This window comes from Equus asinus, chromosome 1 (genome assembly GCF_041296235.1).
Source record: "Equus asinus isolate D_3611 breed Donkey chromosome 1, EquAss-T2T_v2, whole genome shotgun sequence".
NCBI lineage: Eukaryota > Metazoa > Chordata > Mammalia > Perissodactyla > Equidae > Equus > Equus asinus.
The window spans coordinates 157,462,501-157,485,441 of NC_091790.1; the positions used below are offsets into that span (position 1 = coordinate 157,462,501).

Below are 22,941 nucleotides of genomic sequence, written 5' to 3' on the forward strand. Positions count from 1 at the left end.
AAACTACAAATAGTGAAGTAAAATACAGAATTCCCTTCATAAGGAAAATAACTTCCCTCTTGGCCCAAAAATAGCTTGAAAATAAATGTATTGAATATCATAATACACAGTATTAGAGAGACCACGTTTAATGACTACAACTAGCTTTTAATACCTGGTGTGTAAATGCCAATCTGTTTTTGACTAAGAATAAATTACAGCAGAGTATTAGGAAAGCTCTTGCTTCATTCTTTTCTTCAACCCCCCCCGCCCCCCCCGCCAAACCCAGTATTTGTTTCAGAGACAAGGGTTCTTTTCTCAATATGTTTTGAAAGAGAAAAACCTCCTTTAGAGAGAAATATTTCTCTTACGCAGTCTCAAACCAGATTAATGGATTAAAATTGCACTCTTGAATAATTTGACTAAATTTAAAATCTCTACATGGCTCTCTCCCATTAATTTTTTGTGCTTCTATACTAATCTTTTATGTGTTGCTCTGATGTGGTTTTCACATTTCCAAACTGAGCTAAAATGGAAATGACAGATTTTCAGTTATGCAAAAATAGCAATGAAGTGCCAGGAAAAATACATTGTGAATAAAATGATCTTTAGAAAAGACATGAAATGAGAATAACTTTATAGCCTGGTATGGATCCAATAACAGAAGCATATTCGGGGCAATTCTATCAATTTTTAAAATTTAAAAACTGTTTAAAAATTAAGGCACTAAACGCTAAGCTATAACGTGTTTCCAGCCTTAGTATACTTCCATTAGAATTAAGTAGTAATCAATATAGAGTATTTATTGCTATGAACCACAGCATCAGAGGAAGCAAAGGACGTTGCATTTAGAACTCCAAATTCCCTACTGCAATCATCTGGAAAAGGAGGAGAAGTTTTAGGAACGGACAGATCTTTACTTTCTTCACAGTTACTACAGTTAATTGTATTCCTAAATATTTTGCTTTACCAAAAGAGTGTGGTAATGAAAAATGCATTATGAAAGGAATAATTTCTCGGTAAAGTTTAAGACAGAGAAGCTTTTCTTTTAGAAAGCAAATAACAGGTACACAATATGATTATTTTTTAAGTTAATAGAATTGATTAATGGTTCTAAATAATCAAGGGCTCACATGACAGAGCACTATTTTAAAGAGAAGTGCTAAAAATTACTTCTATACTGTAGGACGTTATCAAACATGTTACTGGAATTATATGCTGCATAACATTATCGATTACAATTGTTAGGCTAAAAAGTGGAATCTTCAATGACGCTGTATGATAACAAATATATTTAATAATCTTAAATAAACTCAAACTTACTCTGATTATCTATACTTCTAAGTAATTCAAGACATGAGAAATGAATTTTTAAAAAATCAGATCATGAAAGCCATTATTATTTGAAGGAATATGCTCAATTTTTTAGATAATTTAAATTATTTAAGAGTCCTTTGCATTTTTTATTAGCTTTGCCTAAAGTTATAACATTAAAGCATTAAGGTTACATGTAATGAGGTTCTGGTTTGCCCTTATTTCTAGTCCCATATTTTCACAAACTACAAACCGAGATTAGTCGTAATATTACAAGGCTAATTCGATCAAATAAAATTGTCTTATTCCTAGATATGCATCTGAAGGAAATGTTTAACTACAAAGTGTGTATGCACACACAAACAATCACAGACACCCATCTGGAGGAAACAGTTCTTAAAGGGAGTAGATATTGGTCAAAGGGAACCTGTACAGAAATTTTCCTTAGGTATCTGTTACCAAAAAAATTCTCAACTAAGTCCAACCAACTACACACAACACTCACCTAATTCAGATAGATGGTTTTAGATACCGAAAGAAAAGTTTGTGTTGAAATTTTACAGACAGAAGTAACATCTCTGTTAAAATCTCCATTAACAGAAAGTGACCATATCTTGGAAACCAATGGCTTGATTCAAAAATGTGTTGAAGATGATAGGAGAATTTAATCCCAAACTCTTCTAGGATGACTCACATCAATTCTCATTAGAAAAGAACAAATCAACAGCTCACCACATTATCCCGAGCAGTATTCAGCTGGAGCTGAGTGTTAAATTTTTTCCCTTGCTCGCTTTTGGTGTGAAGGAGAAATTTTTATTTTGACGCATTGTTTCATTTCAGTTGTCCTACTTCCACGCGGGAAAGCCATATTTAACACCGTTGTTGATTTTTCAAGTCTCTTCCAAATATAACCTCATTGGAACCTCACTACACTCTGTGAGGTTGAGAAAACAAGGGTTGTTGATATTTGCAGGCAAGGAAACTTATCCTACAGTAGGCACACCATATTAAAGAACAGAAACTAGGATTTTGATGGACTCCAGCTCCAGTGGTCTTCCTCCTGCCCACTCTCAGCTGAATACCACTGGAACAACTCCGTCCGCACCTGAAGGAAAAGAGTCCTTTTTCCTAAAGGGGTAAGAGTCACTCTCAGCTTCCAGAATTATGTTTTACCATAATTGGCAACAACTCTATACAAGATGTTCCCATTACACAAACAGCTCTTTGGTTTCCCTCACACTTAATTCAGTAGCTACAAACATTTCAGAAATTTTCACAAAAATCAGTCTTTTCATCTGAACCAACCTTAAAACACTCGCACCTCCCCTCCCCTCCCCTCTGTACATTAAAAAACACATATGTGAGAAAGGATTCATAGTTTGTTCCTCCTAGGTTCAGACGTAACAAAATCAGAGGGCCTTTCTTTTCATGCCTTACAACACTGCTGGTGTTCAACCTGCTAAGAACTGCACAAGGGAGGGCTACCTGGGCCGCACTCCTTCCCTGAGTTTATGTCCTGTCTACTTAATTTAGACTACGAATCTGCTTGGGAAAGACTGTGTCAAATTCTCTGTTGGAAATGCCCCTAGCACACTGTTGGCACTTAAATGTAATTATTCAAAATCGAAGCATTTAATTAGATAGGAAGAGAAATAGCAAGCCCTGAGACGATAATAAAGAATAAAGCAAACCTGCTGACCAACTGAAGCAAAGCGACAGACAGATAACAGTGCACACCCACAACATAGCTACGCTTCAGTTTCTCAAGTCAGGCTGCATGTAACAGGACAAAGCCAGTTCTAGACTTTGCTTTTGCTGGGTTCACAGAAAGCAGAGCACCACTGATGCTGGTAACTCCACAGAGTGATGAGAGTTAAGTCTTGTGCCTCACAGGGCGACGTTCCTTGGGAAAGCCTGAGAAGGAGGAGGAGAGCAGAGGATGGAGATGAAAGCAGCGAGGGACAGAGCCTCTACAGACCACGAGTGCTCACCCGGCAATTAGGGAGGAGTTGTGTATCCATTTGGACGGACAGGTTATTTGACACCAATGAGATCTACTTGGTGGGCAGCTGGAGATGAGGACAATGCAAAGCCCTTCGCTCCGTGTCCCTTAGAACCAGGCGTGGAAGCAGTTCAGAGTACTACGCAGAACGACACTCCTTGAAAATTGAGCTTAGGACACCTTTCCTTTTGGGCTGTAAGACAGCCAATACTTCAGGTGCACTTTAGACCATGAGAGGGCTCACTCTTACCCCTCCTCTGGCTAAATCCAAGAGCCCTATAATGAATGTTAGTTCTTGCTTATCTCCTCTTCTCTCCACTCCCACCAGCCTCCCATCACTGAAATATAAAAAGACTTAAGAAAAGAATTTGTTCAAAAAACACAACAGAATTATTTCATTACAGAGCCCTGTATAAAGTGCCAAGTAGGTGCCGGAGGAATAAGACCTTGTACTTAAGTGCCAGATAGTCCAATAAGGTTCTCATTAAACGAATTCAAACTCAACAAGGAAGTCTTGCGCCAGACATTGCCAATACTTGGTTACAAAATTATACAAGGTTTATCATGAGGTTTGCTCACCGGTTGCAAAGGGCTGAACAGTTTAATAATAATTCTTTAAAACTGGTTTTTTAAAAAAGAACTGTGTATATAAGCCCCACTCTCCAAAAACAACTAATTATAAACTATTTGAGACAGAAGCGGCCAGCTTTAAAATCCCCGCCAAGGCTTCCCTGACTGGTCAGTGTCCTCGGGCTTGACTTTGAGGAAGTGGAGAGGATGGGAAAAGGACGTTCGAAAAGGGTTCCTTTGGCCTGGTATCCTCTCTAGACTCTCTGCTGCCTTGACAGACTTCCTATTTTCAGCCAGACTGGAAGTTTACGAATAGAAACGCTCCTGCGTTAAAGTTTCTTCTCCATTGGGAACCAGCTGCTTTGGATTTGATACAGTCACCGTGGGCCACTTTAACTACCAAATGAGGCAAATTTGGCTGTCTGATTATCAGTTTTTGAACTATTCATTTTTCACATGCTCCAGACTACTCTATAAGAATGGTGCCATCATCAGTGGTCAATAAGCTTCTATTGAGTGCCTACTATGTGCAAAGAAGAGAATTAAGTATTTGGTTTGAATTTGTCCCAGTACTGGGGAGCAGAATGGTGCTGATTCAAGGGAGGGAGGCTGGGCAACTTATTACTCCTGGACCTTGGGGCAAATTACATACTCTCAGTTTCCTAATCAGGAAAATGGGAATGAACTTACTTCACAGGGTTGTTAGAAGGATTGAATGAGAAGTGCCCAGCATGACAAGTAGTAAACATTCAGTTCACGTTAGCTATTGCTATTACTAGTCTTAAATTGCTACCACCATTTTGACCTGATAGGTAAAGTACACAAGGTTTTCTACATGGACTCCCATGGGAGCTGGGAGTCGAGGCAATGGAGGAGAATATGCTTATTTGTTGGAATTTCCTCTTCCTCTGACGCAGTCATCTTTAATTGGTATACATTGGTGTCATTAATTCTCTCCTTTGAGAGTACCTGTGTGACACTTGCCTCAAACAGGAGGTAAATTGCTGCTCAAGCTACAAAATGGCACCTGCTTTTACTCTAGGAGTGATGTTTTTATATTACAAAGTTGAGGCCAATAAACACAAAGCAGGTAAGTTCTCTGTTACCTCTCCGAGTAATGGATAATGAAAAAGAAAACAGTGCAAACAGAGAAGAGAGAAACCTAGGGAAACACTTTCCAAGGTGCCAACATTAAGAAAAGCGGTTAAGAGATGGGCTTTGGGGGCAATTTCTGTTTTCACACCTTTGCACATATTCACAACGTTTTGTGTTGTATGCACTTATGGTTCTGTTCATCTTGGGGTCTCAAAGCACTCATAATCACACAACTTTAAAGAAATAGGGAGTAAAGGTTTAAAAAACAAAAGACAAAAAATGAATTATGGTTGGATTTGGCAACAACTATGAAACTTCCCACTTTCGGAAATTCCTTTTTGATCCATCCAAGGTGACAAGCAGAATGCTTCCCAGGTCAGGAGCCTTCTCTGATCCGACCCAGGTGGAATGTGGGGCAGCAGTGATTGGGATGGAGTCCTGGGAAGTGAAACCAGATCACCTGCTTCAAGCTGCCTGAGTTGCCCGTGCCTTTGAAAGAGTGACAACACTGAACACAGAAAAGGAAAGGAGGAAATATCTAGAGACTAGCTACCACACTCAACTGCCTTGTTATTCACAATTCCACTCAATTCTGTTACCAACAATCACATCCAACCCACTTGTTGACAACGAAACCGCTTTTAAAGACTCAGTAAACGGGAGTGATTTTTTGACTAAGAGAATGTAGTCAGTCAGAGAGCTAATGTACTAACTGATAAAGGAATTTTCTCTACCAGGTATAGAAGCCAAGCTCTTTTCTTCTTAAACCTCAGGTCTTGAGATATTGTGGGGTGCCAAATCAGTTAATTAACAAATATTTACTGGATACACACCGTATACTCTGAAGTACCATGCAGGCAATAAATCACAAGTTTGTGACCAAGAAATGGCAGAGCAGATTCTACCAGGGAAAACAAGAAAAAGCCCCCCAAACATCGCATTAATGAAATGGCATTCCATGTTACTGTGATCCATATAATTTTCTAAGTATTTATCTCAGCACAGCAAAAGGTTACACTATCAGGGTTCTAACAGGTTCTACAAGGCAGTGCATTGTAATGTCGGCTGAAGCCGACCATGTCCAGAAATTCCTTGTTCTCAATCCAGAGGTTCAGCTGTTGAAGTTATGCATTTCAGTGCAGGTTAAGTTTGTAGAAAGACACTTTAATAATATACCACTTATTTGTTTCTGTGTATTTCAGAATAGTCAGGACTTTACTAACAAACTAGGCTATTTTAACAAATGTTTTTATGTCATATATATTAATTACATTCCTTCAATCTCCAAGAGAAGCTGTGTTTTCTGTGGTTTGACTACGTTTTAATCTCTACTACCTCCTCCTTTACCATATGGATTGCATTTCAATATTCTTGAATCTACTGAACTCAAGAGAAGTAAAAGTGATCTCTACACAGTTTGTCTCCATAACTCCACTCAACAATTGAAATAGAAACAGCTGATCTATCTGAAATTTAGAAGTACTTTACTTGATCTAAAAATTCTCACAATGCTTCACTCAGTCTCATTGATGAAGTTCAAGCTTTTTAAACCACACATATGTTAGGGCAAATTTTGATAGTGGCTGCACTGCAAATCTGAATCTCTGGATATAACTCAGTTCTGGGTTCTGTTTTTCATCATGACCCTGGAAGGTGCCAGACTCTATGAAGTGAGGAGTAATAGATTAGACTGGAGAAATTATAGGAAAAGTAGAAATCATAAGAACTATGAGAGTGTCTTGACTGGAACCATTTTAGAAACAACTGAATGGAATCTCTAACTCTTTATGGAAGGCTATACAACACGTTTGTACACTAATAGCAAGTCCCCCCATGTATATAGATTTCATCTACAGATGGCTGAACAGTGATTTTCTATGATCCTATGATACTTTATGTAATTATCTGTAATTAAATTAGCACAAGGTAAAAATGATCAACTTAAAATAATATAAAGTATTCAAAACAACTGCTAAGCTAAACAACATTCTTTTTCATAAAAGAAAGTGTCATATGCAACAAAGTGGCAAAAACAGGATGGAGTGAGCAGCGGTTAAGTGTAAATCCTATAGCAATGAGAGTCATTTTTATTATCCTTACTTCTTTGAATAAATTCAGATGACAGCCCTATTTCATTTCTTCATTCAGTTTGGAGGCCAGATGGCATTAGAATCATTTACTTCACCTTGTTGTGCTTAATTACGACAATCAACACACTATTTTCCAAATTAATCATAACAAAGTAATTTCATTAGTAACACAGCAGGCTGTTGAATTATTAGCATCATAACAGTTTGCAAACAATTAAACTTTATTTGAACCTTAAAAATTTGCAGAGTGGAACATTATTGTAAGATCTAATGGCAATAGAGTACAAATTCAGTACAGAGCAAATAATCAAGCAAAATGCTATATAAAATATGACTTACAATCACCTTTGAAAAAAATTAGCTCTCTAACTGTTCATAGAAAAACAAATAAAGGCTAAGCAAACATAATGAGAACATAGCAATTAGCATATTTTCTAACAAGCCATTTTGTTTAAATTCACATTAATGATATTATTATGATCTTGAAGAGTGTGTGATATATTGTCAAGGGTGTAAAGAAAACTTTCTCCCTGGTAGTATACAAATGATTTCACTAAATGAATATAAAGGACTCATGAATTGAAAATAACGATTATTTCTCTTGCCACTCCAATTTTAAAGCTTTTGTTTCCTTTCTTATCTCCCACCTATGTTCAAGTTAAAAAAGAACAAAGGCCAGAGGAGCTCCGGACAAAAGTCACACTTTATTTCTGTATTGTCACCATTCAGAGAGAGACTATCGGGCTTTGAATCGTTGGTCATCAGTTGGCAAAGGACTCCCTCTCCTGGATTAACTGTACAAAGAGGCAAAAACCTTCTAAATGCACCACATTCTGTGTGACTTTGTGCCTGAGTGGGGGAGGGGTTCCAAGCGGTCTAGTCTGCAATGAAAAGCTGCTGCCATCTACTGGCCCAGGACCAACATCTTCCCTTAAACCAGAACCTCGAAACCTGTTTCCACCAAGTCTGCGTTTTCAGTGGAAACTCACAACTGCTTTTTACTTTTCAGTCTCTCAGGCTTTGAAAACCAGGCCACTGAATTCATCTCCAGTTGTCTTACTTTTGCCAAGATGATTTCAATCTATTCCAATGGCTTTACATTAGGAAAAGATTAACGAGTGCAGAAATTAATTTCTGAAAGCTTTAACTTGACAATGTCTAATTTATATAAACTAGAGTTTACCTACAATCTCTAAAATTAATATTTCTTTTTACATTTGAAATAGGATGATCACAGTATTGAGGAGACAACGGTAAAACATAAACTCTGAGATATTGCTTGTAAATAGTTTTATATAAATAATGGAGGTTTTAAAATATTATCAGATCATTTGCATGGTTAGAATCTTTATAAAGCAAAGATCTGAACAGTTCAAAAAAGGTAGTACCTACTAATCAAAGATTCACTATTAGATTATATCTACTCCAAATATTATCCAAACAGCAGTACATTCTGATATATATTAAGGCCATACTGGTACCTTGTAGGCATTTAAAATACCTTGGATTTCAAGTATACGTGAAAAGGTAATGACATAATCCCAGAAATCTTGCTCAGGCGCACAACGTATACTTCCAGCGTCAGGCTAATGATACCCTCCCACTCACCTGTTGGTACCTGTGCCCACCTCGATTTCCACACTCCCCTCTCTGAGCCTTCCTCTTCTTTTCATGGCTCTGAGATGTGCGGAGGAGACTCCAGTCTGGAGGTCTGCTGTTTTGTAGTGGGGCTTTAACAGCACGGTAATGATCCGGCAGGATAAAAGAGTGCTCTGCTATGCCTTCTTACTTTGGGAATACATTGAGGTTCTTTATGTCTTTATATTAGTGGCAGAATGGGGTTTCTTATGAATTTTCTATTTTATTAAATTCAAACAAAACTATGGTAGAAAATTAGCAAGTCACTCATCTAACTAGGATATTTGTTATTGATAAAGGGCTTTGCACAAACCATGATTCTGGTCTGCACATGAGTGGCAGAAGGTGACAGCACACTACCATCTGCAATTCTATCATCTTCTCTATTTTGTGGCTATATGTAACCTAAAGTAAATTTGCCAATCAGTAATAATTCTTTCATGAAAACATGTTACTGTTGTGTGAAAAATAAATACTAAGATAAACCACCTGCAAAGTTTTAACAAAGCCCCATTCTTTAGATAGCGTCTACCAAAAGCTTGCATATATTCACTTAAAATTTCTATGAAATTATACATTACATTCCAAAAAAATAACCAATGTCCAATATTAAGAGAAATTACAACTCATACAGGAAGTAGCAGTGGCTATGTGGTACATATAAAATAGTGCTGAATTCTTCACACAAATCAAATAAGTAAATAAAAACTACAATTATTTCCTTGCAAAATACCAACAGGTATAACTTTACTGCTTGCATCTAATTTACATTAATATCCTTCATTTAATTTCACAACAGAGGACTATTATTATGAATGTATAAAATAGCAAAGACAGACAATGTTCAACAAGAAAAGGAAAGGTTATGAGCTGTCACTCATGTTTTCACGATGATTCTAAATCCAAAGCATTTGCAGACTCACAGAAGAATCTTCTTTTTCTGCAGCCAGACAGGGAAAGTTGCATTTTAATTTTTTTCTTCAGTTGAAATGTTGGTTTTTCCCTGCTCAGAAAAAAATCACATTTTTAGCCAAGGAAAAGTGAATGTTTACTCAACATTTTGCCAATTCAGCTCCTCAGACAGGCCATAAAAGTGGTATTTTACTAAAGAAGGGGAGGTCTGGGAAAACAGCTGGTTATTATCAAGAGGATTTTCTTGAAATAATCTATTGTCAATGAACTTATTTTTAAAATTAAGCCAGATTTTTTAAAAAAAGATGATGATGATTTGGGAGCATAATCTTTGTGCTATCAGAAAACTACAGACTTTTAAAAAAGCAAAGACTTAACATAGAGACCAAGAGAACATATGAGCTATTACAGAATATTGGATTAAAATGTACTTACCCAGGACTCTCAAATATCATACATCTCCATTATGTAGGATTTCGGCACCAAGCCAATGGCTCCCTTCATTTCTCCTACCCACCAGCCATATCTATTGTATTCCTAATTGAAAACAATATGCAATATTAACCTTTAGACTGGTGTAAGTACAATGTCATTTGTATGTAACTTCTTAGAAATGTTATTTCTTTTTATAAAGTTACAAGAGCTTGAGCTGCAAATTGAAACATTTTAATCTTTTTTGTTTCTAGACACTTTAAAAATGCTGTTAGGCAAAGATTTAAATTAACATATAAGACAAAGCCTGTTTATTACTCCATGTAGAACACAGAGACAGTCACTTATGATAAGAACCTAGCAAATGAAACTCTGCACAGCTCTCTGGGCCCCTTTCCCTTCTCTCTCTCTCTCTCCCCCCCTCCCGCCCCCCGCCCCCACACACACACATCCTGGGGGCAGGGTTTACTACTGCAAACACCAGTGCCAGAGGCTACAAGGTTACAGCCAAGATCCTTAGGATACTATCTCTGCCTTCAAGAAGCTTATCATCTAGCAAGGATAGGATTATTTTTTCACAATAAACTACTTAATTCCTAGGTAAACTCATATGACTGAAAATGACTTAGAATGAGGAGTTTGCCCCCTCTTAAGAAAATCTAATATATGACTATAGACATTTTCAACAGATCAATTAGAGAATAAGGAAATACTAATAACAGCAAAAAAATTTTTTTCTTTTCAAAACGATTCACAAAAGGGCTCCTTTTAAAAAGCTTCCCTGAGACATTTATTGTTCCTTTTATTGATCATAAACTACATTAGATAAAGGATGGGTAGAAGGAATGTAAAGATGGTGTTAGATTCACCCTTACAGTGGCAGATCAATAGGAAATAAAAGTATCTTGAGTTATAAAGGCAAAACATTAATACAGCTGTAAAAATGAGTGATTGATGAGTCATTTTTGCATGTACTTTGCAACGTGAGATAAACCTGTACCTCCATTTCTCCCCTTTGCCTCCACTGACAGATACACTGCTGCTTTAGGCATTGCGAACACACTGCAGCTGGTCTCATATGCCTGCCAGATTGACTAATGTATTTTTATCTCAAATTTATTTATGTTTAGTGAGATACAAACAAAGTAAAATGAATTACAAGTTTCAAGAGTAATATCTTCCAAAAGCAATACTCTGCAAAAGCACTGTAGGACCCAAATTTAATTTTTCATATAAGATAAATTTTTAAAATCAATCCCAAAAGTAATTCAATTCCAACATCTGAGTCGTAGATAAATGTGCATATGCAGATTGAGTTACATGTGGGGAGGGAATGTTAACACTCACACAGACTTAACATTTGTATTGATTAGTATGCTACTGACCATCAGAAAAAAAACAATCGTACAATTCTTCAATACAAATGTAGCAACATTAGCATGTGTATATTGATATGAAGTCTACCAATAGAAAGATTTTAGGATTAAAATCTATACATTTTTAATAGTGGGATGTATCAGAATTAGGTTTATTAGAAGAATAAGGTGGAAGGAAAAGGGGGAAAGGCTAATCATGCCCTTCCTATTTGAATGAGGGCACAGCTCTGGCTTATGAGGCAGTGGATTCCAGACTTTAAGTTTAAAAGTTCCCTGATAGTGTAAACTTAGTGGACAAAACTACCTACCCAAGGAGAACAGTCTAATGCCCAGTACTCAGTGAGGATGATTATAATCCATGCAGGATATATGTATCAGAAGAAAACACCAACTTACTGAAAGCTATGATTAGCAACTATTATATCCTAATAGGTACCTAATAAAACTGCCCTTTTCCATTTTTAAGGCAATGAATACAAGTAGACGCTAATGCTTAACAAAACAAACATATTTAACCTTTCAGAGGCCAAAGGCCTACATTGTAAGATTTCAAATGGATAGTTAAGAGGGTAAGGGCTGAGTGTCAACGCTCTTACCCAATGCCAATCTAAGATTTTTTCAATCGTTTAGAAGGAGTAAAGGAAGTAGGCCCCCAAATGCTACACACAGAACATATTCAGTAAGAGGGCATATTATGACCTAAACCTGCTTTCAGACAATAGCCCTCCATCTGGGTCTCAATGTTTAGATTCAAATTACAAACCACTTTATAATAGTCTGCTTCAGTCATAATCCGCACTCTCAATTAAGGGCATATGATTGTTCTCAAAAAGATCACGACATCCAAATTTAAGAAACTGATTTCCGACAAATCACTTCAACAATGGACCAGTGACATATGTACTTCACACTTGAGAGAATTCTGCATGATGGTAACTGGTAAGGTTCATTAAATAGAACGTACAGTAGTAAACAGCAGGGAGGAGCCTATTCAGCTGTAAACAAATCCCTTAAAAGCAACATTCTAGGAAAAAATAAAATTTTAGACTGAAATAATCTCAAGCGCTTCACTCAATTAATTTAAAATAATTGAAAAGCATATGAAATACACACCTCATAAAATATTACAGATTTAAATCAGAAAAGGGTAAAAATAAAAACCAGAGTGTTTATTGCTTTACATACGTAAAGAATTCCATATAATACTCCTGTGTGGAATTAAGAGGTAAGATAAAATATGGCGAGGTAAAAATCTAGTAGGCAAATTTATGGATTTACACTGCAACCGTGCGAGTATGTCGAGAAGACTGCAAACACAGAAGCTTTTGCTTTTATCATTACATGCTCTGTACGAGCCTCCTGAGCAAAATGAATCCCAATTAAACCATTTGCAGCCTATAAATTGGAATGAAATGCTTCTTGGAGTACAGTATTCTAAACTTCAGCCTGAAGATTCAACATCATACAAGGTTTCCTTCTGAAGAAAATCTGCCTTTCTTTGCCGCCCAACAAATGTGATTATGAATGACATATTACTTACAGTGGAAAGTAATGCAATCCATACAGTGTTGTCTTGCAGTCCACATACTAATTATAGTATTGTTCTAACAGTCACAGGTGGGTCATTAAAAAAAAAAAACAACTCTCAAGCCTCACCTTGTTAATAAACAAAAAATAAAGAGACAAAACCATACCAGGCTGCCATCTAAATCTCTGAAAGGTTCGGAAGCATCCTGTCATCTTTATGGCACACAAGATCTCAGGTACAAGAAGGTCTGCCATCTGGGATCCTTCACCCTGTTCGGCTCTTAACATCAACTGAAATGCTAACATAGGCAAGTGACTGTACTTCAGGAGGACTGATAAAATAATGAAGAGTCCTTTAATCTACAGGAAACCATTCTAGTCAATTTATAAGAAATATTGCATCCCTTTGTAGGACGTGTAATTATTTTCTATTAATCATGTGCTATAAAGCTACATTATGCGGTTATTCTGTTATCACTAGAAAGAGGCCTGCAGTCAGCTTCTGACAATGTTGGGTAATTACTAACACAAAGCTGCTTTCTCCTCCCTTTGCAATGCTATCAAGATCCAGAGGTGTGGTGATGCTTATTGTATAAAAATAGTACTCAAAAGAAATTCAATATCTGCAAAATGGATGGCTTCAAGGCAAAATGTAATGTGGCAGTCAAAGAAGCCAAAAAGCGAAACTTGCCCAATAATCCGAGGAAATAATGGTAAAGCAGCACTGAACAGCTGTGATCTAAATCTTCTGTTTTCAATGTTCATACCATTAAAATGGTTTTGTTTTATTTTGTAGATAAAATGTTAGGCCTCAATTAATAGTTATTAAGCAATAAATTAAAGTGATTATGTAATAAGGCAGGAAAAAAGGACGAGTTTTGACAAAGAGAAACAGAGACTTTATCCAACACAATAGTAAACATATGTCCACGTTTACTCATTAACTAAATCTTGTCTCTCTGCCAGTGTATTATTTTACACTTAAATAAGGCCCTAACATTTACTTAAATCCTTTTCAGCACCATGATTCTCATTTCTCAAGTATGTTAATCCATTTTCTGCCAACCATATGGTAAAGGAACAGTGCCTTAACGGAAACTTGAAACACTCAGACTCCGGGATGTACCACCTCTCTCACAAATTAGTTGCCAACCTGTTTGAAATCAACAGGTGTTAGAAAGGTTAAGAGACTATGTGTCCTTTCTCCAAACATCCCTCTGTGCTTCAAAACATACTAGCATTTTGTGGAAATGAAGGTAACTACATTCACAAAATATAAAATACATTGACTTTCAGAACCAGTGGACTTCACTACTGTTTTCCAACTCTCCACTGTGTTATTTTCAAATTACTCATAAACATTGTAGTAGTGTGAAAACTAGATAACTATTTAAAATACAGAGATACTTTCTTCAAGGTTACCTCTTCAGTCTCTTCCTTTTTACTATCTCCAACTAGAAACTTTGTAAGTATCCTTTCATTTCTCATACATCCATTGTTTCAAAAGGTTCTCTTAAAATGCACAACAGGAAGCTGACAACCTCACTGTGTTACTGTTATTATCTACACATTAACTGCTCAAATCTTAAGTCTCCTAACCTATTAAATGAGGAAATTGACACTAACAGTCTCTGAACACAACCATGCATGAACCGGCTGGAAGACACTAAGTCTCCTAGCAGCTTATGGAAATCAACCCCATTACTTCATCATTTACTACGCAAGTGTGACTTTGAGTTACTCTAATTCAAGAAATTACTATTTTTTTCTCCTTGCACTATGTACTCCATTTTTAAAGCAAGAGAGACAAGGACAAGTAAGGAAGCTGATAGTAAAGAATTTAATTCTTATAACAACTTTTAAGTTATATTCCAGAGCCAAAACACATTTAATTCACATTTCTACACAGTCAACATTTACAACACCATACAGTAAAAACCGGTATTCAGACTGATGATTCGTAGATACTGTTAAGGGAGAAAGATCAAATCAGGCTCAGCAGAGGGTGGCCTTGGTACTCAGTGTATTTTACCAACCAATTCATAACTCCGTTAACTCTTCTCAGGTTTACCTACACCTCTCTATTCCAACGTCACCACTCTAGTTCAGGCCTTTATCACCTCATCCTGGACTGTTGCATCATCAGCTCTGCCTCTCTGTTCTTCCCAGGAACTGCCTTTGTCAGTTTATTCTGCTGCTCAAGAACTTGTACGCTCCCCAGGGTGTTAATTACAAACTCCTCTGCTTGGCTTTTTCCCACCCTGCTAGCATCCCTCTTCTCTTACTGTCACCTTCCAGGCTATACTCCTTCCTACTTCTGTGTGTGGGACCTCCTCCCCAGAGCACTTCTCCCCCCTTCACCCAACCTAACCAGTGACTCGGACCTGACTCAAGTTACCCCTAGCTGTCATGAAATTTTCTCTGAATTATCTAGTCCATGCTTACATCTCTCATTTTAAGCTAAGCATTTATTCCTCACTGAATTTTGTGTATTTTAGCTTTGTCCCTTCAACTAAAATAAAATACAAACTCACAGAGATCAGGGCAACGTCTTACACTTAATCTGTATGCCCCACAGAGAAGGATTGTGTAAAAGGTGTTCAACAAATGTGTCCTGGATGATGAAACATACTCTATCTTCCCTGTGGATGCACAAGTTGACTATCCTAATTATTTTCCTAAGAAGTGTAATTTCCAACAGGAATATCTTTTCCCTTGTGGATATTAGACATATTTGAGGAATTTTAGTAATGACGAAACAAACGTCTGTTCTGAGATATGTTTGGCTTCACAGTCTGAAGCGTGTTGCTCCTACACGTGGCTGGCTGTTGCCCGCCATAGTTTCCAACGTGCTACAAAGGATACCTTGTCTAAAGAGCTTAAATTCCACCTGCAGAAAGAAAGATATCTGTCCCCTGCAGAACTGGGACCAAATAACTTCAGTTCTTCGAAGAAACGAGTTCAGCTGAATTTATTGTAAGTACTGAAGAGCTTAAGACAGAACCCTGCAAAAGCAGAAACAGCGTGGCAGGGGTAGGGGAAAACTGCTGGGTTTTCAGTTCCTTCTAAATATTCTTGTGATTATTTTCTCAGAAGATCTAGAGTGTCACCCTAGCTTTGTTATTAACTAGATATGCAACCTTGGGCCATCCCCAAGTTCTTCAGGGATGATTTTTGTTTGTTTGTATATTTATATCACTCTTTGAGACTCCACAATAATCCAGTTACACATGACACAAATCAATAAGTCTAATTATTATACATTTGGACCCTCACAGAATTACCTTTATGAAATCTGTTGTTATATTTACTATAAATTTTTTTGAAGCGTATAATTTGCCCCTGTTGTACTTATTATATAAATTGTTGAGGTTAGATAATCAGTGAAGATTCTAGAAATTCATGTGAGAATTCTTTTTCAAAGCAGCCAGTGCTGGGAAAAGCTAAGATCCCTTCTTTGTGATTAAAAGGAATTATTAGCTCCTTGTCTCTCTCTTTTTTAGTTTGGCTGCCAAGACGCTCAGGGCCGAGTTAGAAGCTCAAGTGCAGAAACTCCATTGTCTTTTAAGGTCTTCATAGGGTAATCCTTTTTTCCTTTAGTCTTTTATTTACTTTTCCCCAATTATGGTGAGCCTCGAGATTTCCTCACCTATAACGTGAAGGGCTAACACACTAAGATTCCCTTAACTGTATGTTCTATCATTCTAGATTCTTTTAAGAAGTTGAGGATAATTTCCTATTTTTAACTATATTTTCATTAACACATATTAAACACCTGTCTGCCATAATGTAAGATATTGGGGATACAAAAATACTTAAGACATGGTGTCCCCCATAACAAATTCAGGGCTTCTCTGAGAAAGAGAAAAATGGATAATCCTAGTCATGGCCCATTTAGGTATAGCAAAGCAGAAAGAGAAAAGGCTTTAGTGTCCGATCTGCATTGATTCCAGGAGAAGGTACCTACTAGCTGGTATCCTCAGGGATTTACAGAATAATCCTACTGAGCATCAGTTTCCTCATCTGCAAAATTATAGCACCATATACTTCATAGGGTTATCTCTGAATCAGAGGAGTGAAAGTCCATTGAGTGCCTAGACCAGGATATCGTAGGTCTGCAACAAATACTTTTTCATTTCCTCCCTCTCCTTCCCACTAATTGGTGTAGCAAAATACTGGGACAACGAAAAACAGAGTATTTTGGAGTACACCGCGAGGCAATCTGATTATTATTAGCAGTTCTCTACCTTGCTCTTCCAAAGGAATCTGACCTGTAAAGGGATGAGAGGGAGACGTCTCAGAGTGAAAGTGTGCTATACATACACTGAAGGGGTGCCTGAATTTTTTTTGGGGGGGAGTTCAGAAGGGTATAAGAGATCATGGATTTTTCAATTTACGATTTAAAAAAAATATCAACATAGTGCTTTTCTTTAAGATTGTTTTGTTTTGCTTCTAGTAAACCTTAGCTTACTGCATGCAGAATTAATCGCCCTCCACGGCCACCTCCGCTCCCCCTGCCTCTCTGACATCGCCTCCTGGCTTATCCTCTACCTCTCAAGTCTTTGCAGGGGCCCAGCCTGCCAGCCTGCCTCCTCTAAGCACCTTCACTTTTCATCTGTCAACATTTTCCTGGAACGCTCCCTCCATTTTCTGTAAGAGAAAATAGAGAAGTACTTGAGTGTGTTGTTCACACAAAGATAACAAGAGGAGTCCCAGGAGTGGAACCAGAACATCCTGCGATGCGGTGCTGTGTCCACAAGCTGCTTATCGCTACTCGAGAGAGGTGGGTGCTCAGTAGCAGGCCCTGGTTCATGCTGCACTGTCCACAACATCCCCAGATTGACAGCAAAGAAACTAAGCACCATCGGAGCCAAACCAACGCAGTCACAAGTACAAATACTCCTCCTCCTTTCCAAAGGCTATAGGATAGAATGACATTTTGGGAACTAGCTTTGTGTCCACAACGTATGTCCTATATTGAGATGCCCTAGTTACTCTTCAGCAGTTGGTTATGCTATTTTTGGCACGCTGGGTCAGATGGTCACAAAGGAAAAACTAAGGGAGCGAAAAAGTAACTCTGTGTTTCCCTCTGCCAGTCGAGCTCAGCAAGACTTTCATTTTATTTTCTTTTTCTAGTAGGTTTGGAGCCAAAAAAGCCCTAGTAATTCAATCTTTACATCTTTACAATGAGAAGCAAATGGTGAGTGACAGTTACAATTCACCAATCAGTAGAAAAAGTCACAAATACAAAAGGAGGCAATGCTTGGAACTCCAACCAGCATATACTTAAAAAAAAATGCTCTTTTATTGTATATTAGTATATACAATACTGTATACTGTCGATCTACATTTTCTGTTTTTGACTTTTCTCAAAAAGCTGCAAAGCTCAGGTTACCTGTGCCCTGGACTAGAAAAAATATTCCAGGATTCTTAACTCTCTTATTTTTCTGTTAGTACCACACAAAGTGGCGTGCCTCTTTCCTGCTGAAGCATAGCTCTTCTGTCATTAAGTCTCTAAAAATAATTTATTGCTTTAAAAGTAAGAATAGGAATGCAGTTAGCAATTTACCGATGAGTAGCGATTGAAAGATAAACTAATAGAGGACGTAAATCCAGGGCAGCAAGTAGAATACCATAACCAGAGAGGTATGCAGGGCTACGGAAAACGCCTATAGCTATACAATCTGGGTCCTGCTATTAAAATTATAAAATCTCACAAATGTGGTTCTACGAAAATACTATTAATTAGGATATTATGTCCATGTTTAAGGTGGCAATAAAAATGAAATGCAAACTAGTAAAAGAGTTTAGCATGATTTAAAACAACCTGATTCCTGGGGCTGGCCCCATGGCCGAGTGGTTAAGTTCGCGCGCTCCGCTGCAGGCAGCCCAGTGTTTCGTTGGTTCGAATCCTGGGTGCGGACATGGCACTGCTCATCAAACCACGCTGAGGCAGCGTCCCACATGCCACAACTAGAAGAACCCACAATGAAGAATATACAACTATGTACCGGGGGGCTTTGGGGAGAAAAAGGAAAAAAATTAAATCTTTAAAAAAATAAAAATAAAAAAAATTTAAAAAAAACCTGATTCCTGAAAAATAAATAAAAAATTTTCTACCCCAAATATGATTTTTCCCCCTATCAAATGAATCTGAAACCAGTCCTTTTGTTTCAGAGTTAGTTCATTAACAATGCAGCTGTCATTAAAATTACAGATTCCACTTTCATCATTTTCATCCATCCCTGTTAATGTGTTCCATCTTTTTTGGGGGGTGGGAGGGGGGAGGAGATTGCTAAGTCTCCACTGAACTCTTGAAGTATATAAAGTGTTTTATTCTAATACACAAAAAACAGCAGCAACCCTATACAAAAAGAACTGTAAGCAAAAAGTTACTGGCTTGCCTTTTGGGGCAAGCGGTATTTAGATTTATTATTAGTGAGGTTCAAAGGTTAAAACTAAGAAAATGAAGGACACTTTGAAGGAGGGGCTAGCTCAGCCAGGGGTCCCATGACAGCTGCTAATTGGAAAAGGTTAAAAAGGGAAGGAGAATGAGCAGAGTATCAGCCTACTCGTCTTTCTTTACTGCAACATTTGATTTTCACTAAAAATTAAAAAAGAATGCTAAGATCTGTGTAACTCTCAAAAGAGGCCTCAAATAAATAAATCACCCCCAGGCTGACTGAGCACAGCTGACACCCCATCAAGTCTTCCTTGCAAAAACAGAAAAAGAAAACTGAATTTTAAAATCAAACTATACTTCTACAGTGAATTTTAACGAAGACAGTCTAATCATCAAACTAGTTAAATCTTTTTCTGTCATTCCATTTACAAAATTAAAACACTTTTTATGATAATGTGTGCCATTTTATTTCTTGATTTGTTTACATGTTTACTTACATTGAAAGAATGCATCTCTTCTTAAACTATGTTGTGTTGTGTTTATTTTAAAAAGTATTTTCACAACTGACAACCTTCTAGAAGGTACGTCAAGTCAAATAGTTATAACTAAATATTGCAAATTATAGAGCAGTTAATTATGAAACGCAAGTTGTATTTCTTTAAAACATCTTAAATGGTGTTATTTATTAGAAAAGCCATGGCATCAGTTTCTTTACAAAGCACATATTTTCTATATCTCTACGAATACTGTGTTAGATTCCCTAAAATGTATTCTCCCTTATGTATACAATTTTTACATTTAATTTAGAATGATGAAAAAAAATTTTCATGATTAATGCTAACATTTTATTGACATGAGATAGGAAAGTAATTACCCATAGCTAGATTTAAAGTTGAATTTATGACATCATTTTGATTATGTACATTAGCTACAATTACCTGCACCACTCATTCTGAGCCACTAGATGGTGTAAAAAATAAATTAAAATGGCAAAATTTCATTCCAACACCACAAAATCTAACTATAACTCTGCAAAAGATTAAACAAATTTCTAGGCATATAACAAAGCTAGTGATTTCTATACTAATTGTACTTTCTAAAAAAATCTATCAATATATAACAACAGCTCTACCTTGATCTAGAAACAAGCCCTTTTGAGCAATTTTTTGATCTCTTCTACTAAGGGCCTTGTGTTCTCAATTTATAATAATACCAAGCATTCAAACTGCTGTCATCATTCACATATTAAGTAAATTTACGATATTAACTTAGAGTCTATGTTTGCCAAAGTTTTGATAAAAACTAGAAGACCAAGCCAATAAAAAATTAGAGTCTCCAGAGATTCCTATCTGAACTTGCCCAAAGCCAAGTGGGGAAGGAAGAGTCTTCACCAACACATACTGAACTCCAAAACAGCCTGACACCCAACGGCCAAGGTGTCCATCAACGGTCCAGAGTCGGTCCAAATGCCATCAAGGGAGAGCTAAGTGTCCTTTCTTTCCACCCTCACCAGGATTTATCTGGTTGACTTTACTAGGTCCACAGCTGGGTAAAAATGAGTATTTAATCATTCAGCCAATGCTGATAATGTGCTGGCTAAAATGTCTTGTCTCTTCTTTCAAAAACCAAAGTGAGCTCCACACAAAATACCCATCTCTAGAAGGCCCATCATGAAATGACGCTAACGGTGGAACTTCAAGCCTTGTGAGAGGCTGACAGAGGAAATATTTTTGGCCAGCCCATACCCAAATAATAGCATTTAGAAATGTTAGATGACAGTATATTCTTCCTATGAGCCAGACCACCACTAACCTTAGCTCTATGACCAGGCTTCACATATAATAATTACAATCGCCACAAAACAGGTTTGGCAGAACGGGAATGACCTCGCCCAGAATCCTAAAAGTGTGATACAACCCTATGACTGTACTTCTAATTTCATATGAACGGAAAATGATTCTCTGAGGCAATGGCAGAAATGAGACACGCCTATGAGAACACTGCTTATTTCACAGCCTGTCCTGGAGGTTGGTACTCTGAGGCTTTCAGCCACGAAGAGAACTTGATTCATAAAGAAGGCTTTAAGAACAGACCCACAAGGGCTTTGTAAGTTTCACATTTTACCATAGGAATATAATGACTATATGCCATTTATCCCTATAATCTGAAATTCCAAGTGGAATCAGCCTTAACTTTATAAATAAATGCAGCTAAACTGGTGAAAGAAACTGTGAGCTAAGTAAATTTGAGGAATGATTCCAGAGACGTTTCTGTCAAGAACTGAAACTAATCAGTTTGGTTTCTATATTAAGTAATTAACTCAAAAAGCTGTTGTCTTAACTCTGGATAATTAAATGCTCAATAATAGGCTTAATCCACGAGTTGTGATATGGCTATCTATAACGTCTAAGACCTGAAAGTATCTTTCTAGAAAAAAAAATCCCATACTAATGAGCAGAGGACTGAAAGAAATGTGACAAGTCTTAGCTTTGGGTATCTCAACTAGCAATTATCACAGCTGGCTGTACTTACTTACTAAATATGTTTTCCCCCATAATCTACAAGTGCTTATACCTCCTTTCTTTTGGATTCCTGGTGCCTAGAATGGGCCCTGGCATATCGTAGGTACTTGATGATGGCTTCAAATTAAACATAAGGAAGGAGGGAAAGAAAGGAGGAAAGGAGAGAGAGAGGGAAGAGGGGAGGAAAACAGATAATAGGCACAAGAAAAAAATACAGAGGAAAGCCCTGGTCCAGGTCAAGTACTGGCTTGGCACTTTCTTGACCCAAGTTCCCTTACCTGTAAAACCAAGAATAGAGACATGATCCCTAAGACCCCTCACTCAGATGTTGCATGATTCTCTGTGTTACGATTTTATGCACTAGTCAGCTGGTGTTAAAATTCAATAAGTGACTTTATTTCCAAATTCTCTTCTGTATCTGACAAGTCATATGACATTTCTTAAAAGTCCGAAATATTTCTCTAATCAGGAATCCACATTAAACTCATAGACTTAAGATATATATAACATTTCCCTACTTACATTTAAACACTTTCCATACATCATTTGTACCTAAAATGGCCTCATAAACTAGACTGAGGGAGTTTTTTTAATCTCTATATTACAGTAGGGAGAGTTAAAATATGAAAATTAAGGGGACTCACACACATCATCAGAAGCGTAATCACATTAAGAAACTTGACTTAGATCGAAGGACAGAAAGATTTTGAATAATCCAGTATCTTAAGAGGCAGAGACACGATTTTTTTTCTATATAAAGATGAGTTCATAGCCACATACTTTGCTGTGATGTTTACAAATACAATTACGTTAAACATTTAAAAAATTACCTAAAACCTATCTGAATAGATAAGCTTTGCTTTTAAATTGTCGGAACACCCAATGTATTTACATAAAGATGAAAAACTTGTTCTATAAACACAGTGCTTCCAGTAGTGAATGGCAGACAAAATCAGAATAAGCACACAGAAGAATAAAAAGGAAGAGGAAAGAAAAACATAATAAATAACCCAATACCTTACAATGTTAACTTTCACATAAGGATATTGTTTCTGGAGAAGGCAGTGTGTGAATGCGAGCC

The 22,941-nt window shown here is 37.1% G+C and overlaps 1 protein-coding gene and 1 long non-coding RNA gene across 4 annotated transcripts in view; both read right to left on the reverse strand.

Annotated features, from left to right (window-relative positions):
- LOC139045352 (uncharacterized) overlaps positions 1-4,894 on the reverse strand; it is a 32,862-nt gene extending 27,968 nt beyond the window's left edge. For 2 of the 3 annotated variants that reach the window (XR_011503556.1, XR_011503554.1), the window contains exon 1: positions 2,026-4,894. This is a non-coding gene — a long non-coding RNA (uncharacterized lncRNA). Of the gene's footprint in view, positions 1-1,798 lie in introns of all 3 variants that reach the window. The other variant, XR_011503555.1, reaches the window with a different exon arrangement.
- A 2,353-nt stretch (positions 4,895-7,247) lies between these two features.
- Positions 7,248-22,941, reverse strand: part of SKAP2 (src kinase associated phosphoprotein 2) — a 169,629-nt gene continuing 153,935 nt past the window's right edge. Inside the window, exons 12-13 of the mRNA XM_014828777.3 lie at positions 10,036-10,137; positions 7,248-9,691 (exon numbers count right to left, since the gene is read on the reverse strand). Coding sequence (XP_014684263.1) covers positions 10,045-10,137 — 93 coding nt within the window. The 3' untranslated portion in view covers positions 7,248-9,691; positions 10,036-10,044. The remainder of the gene's footprint in view (positions 9,692-10,035; positions 10,138-22,941) is intronic.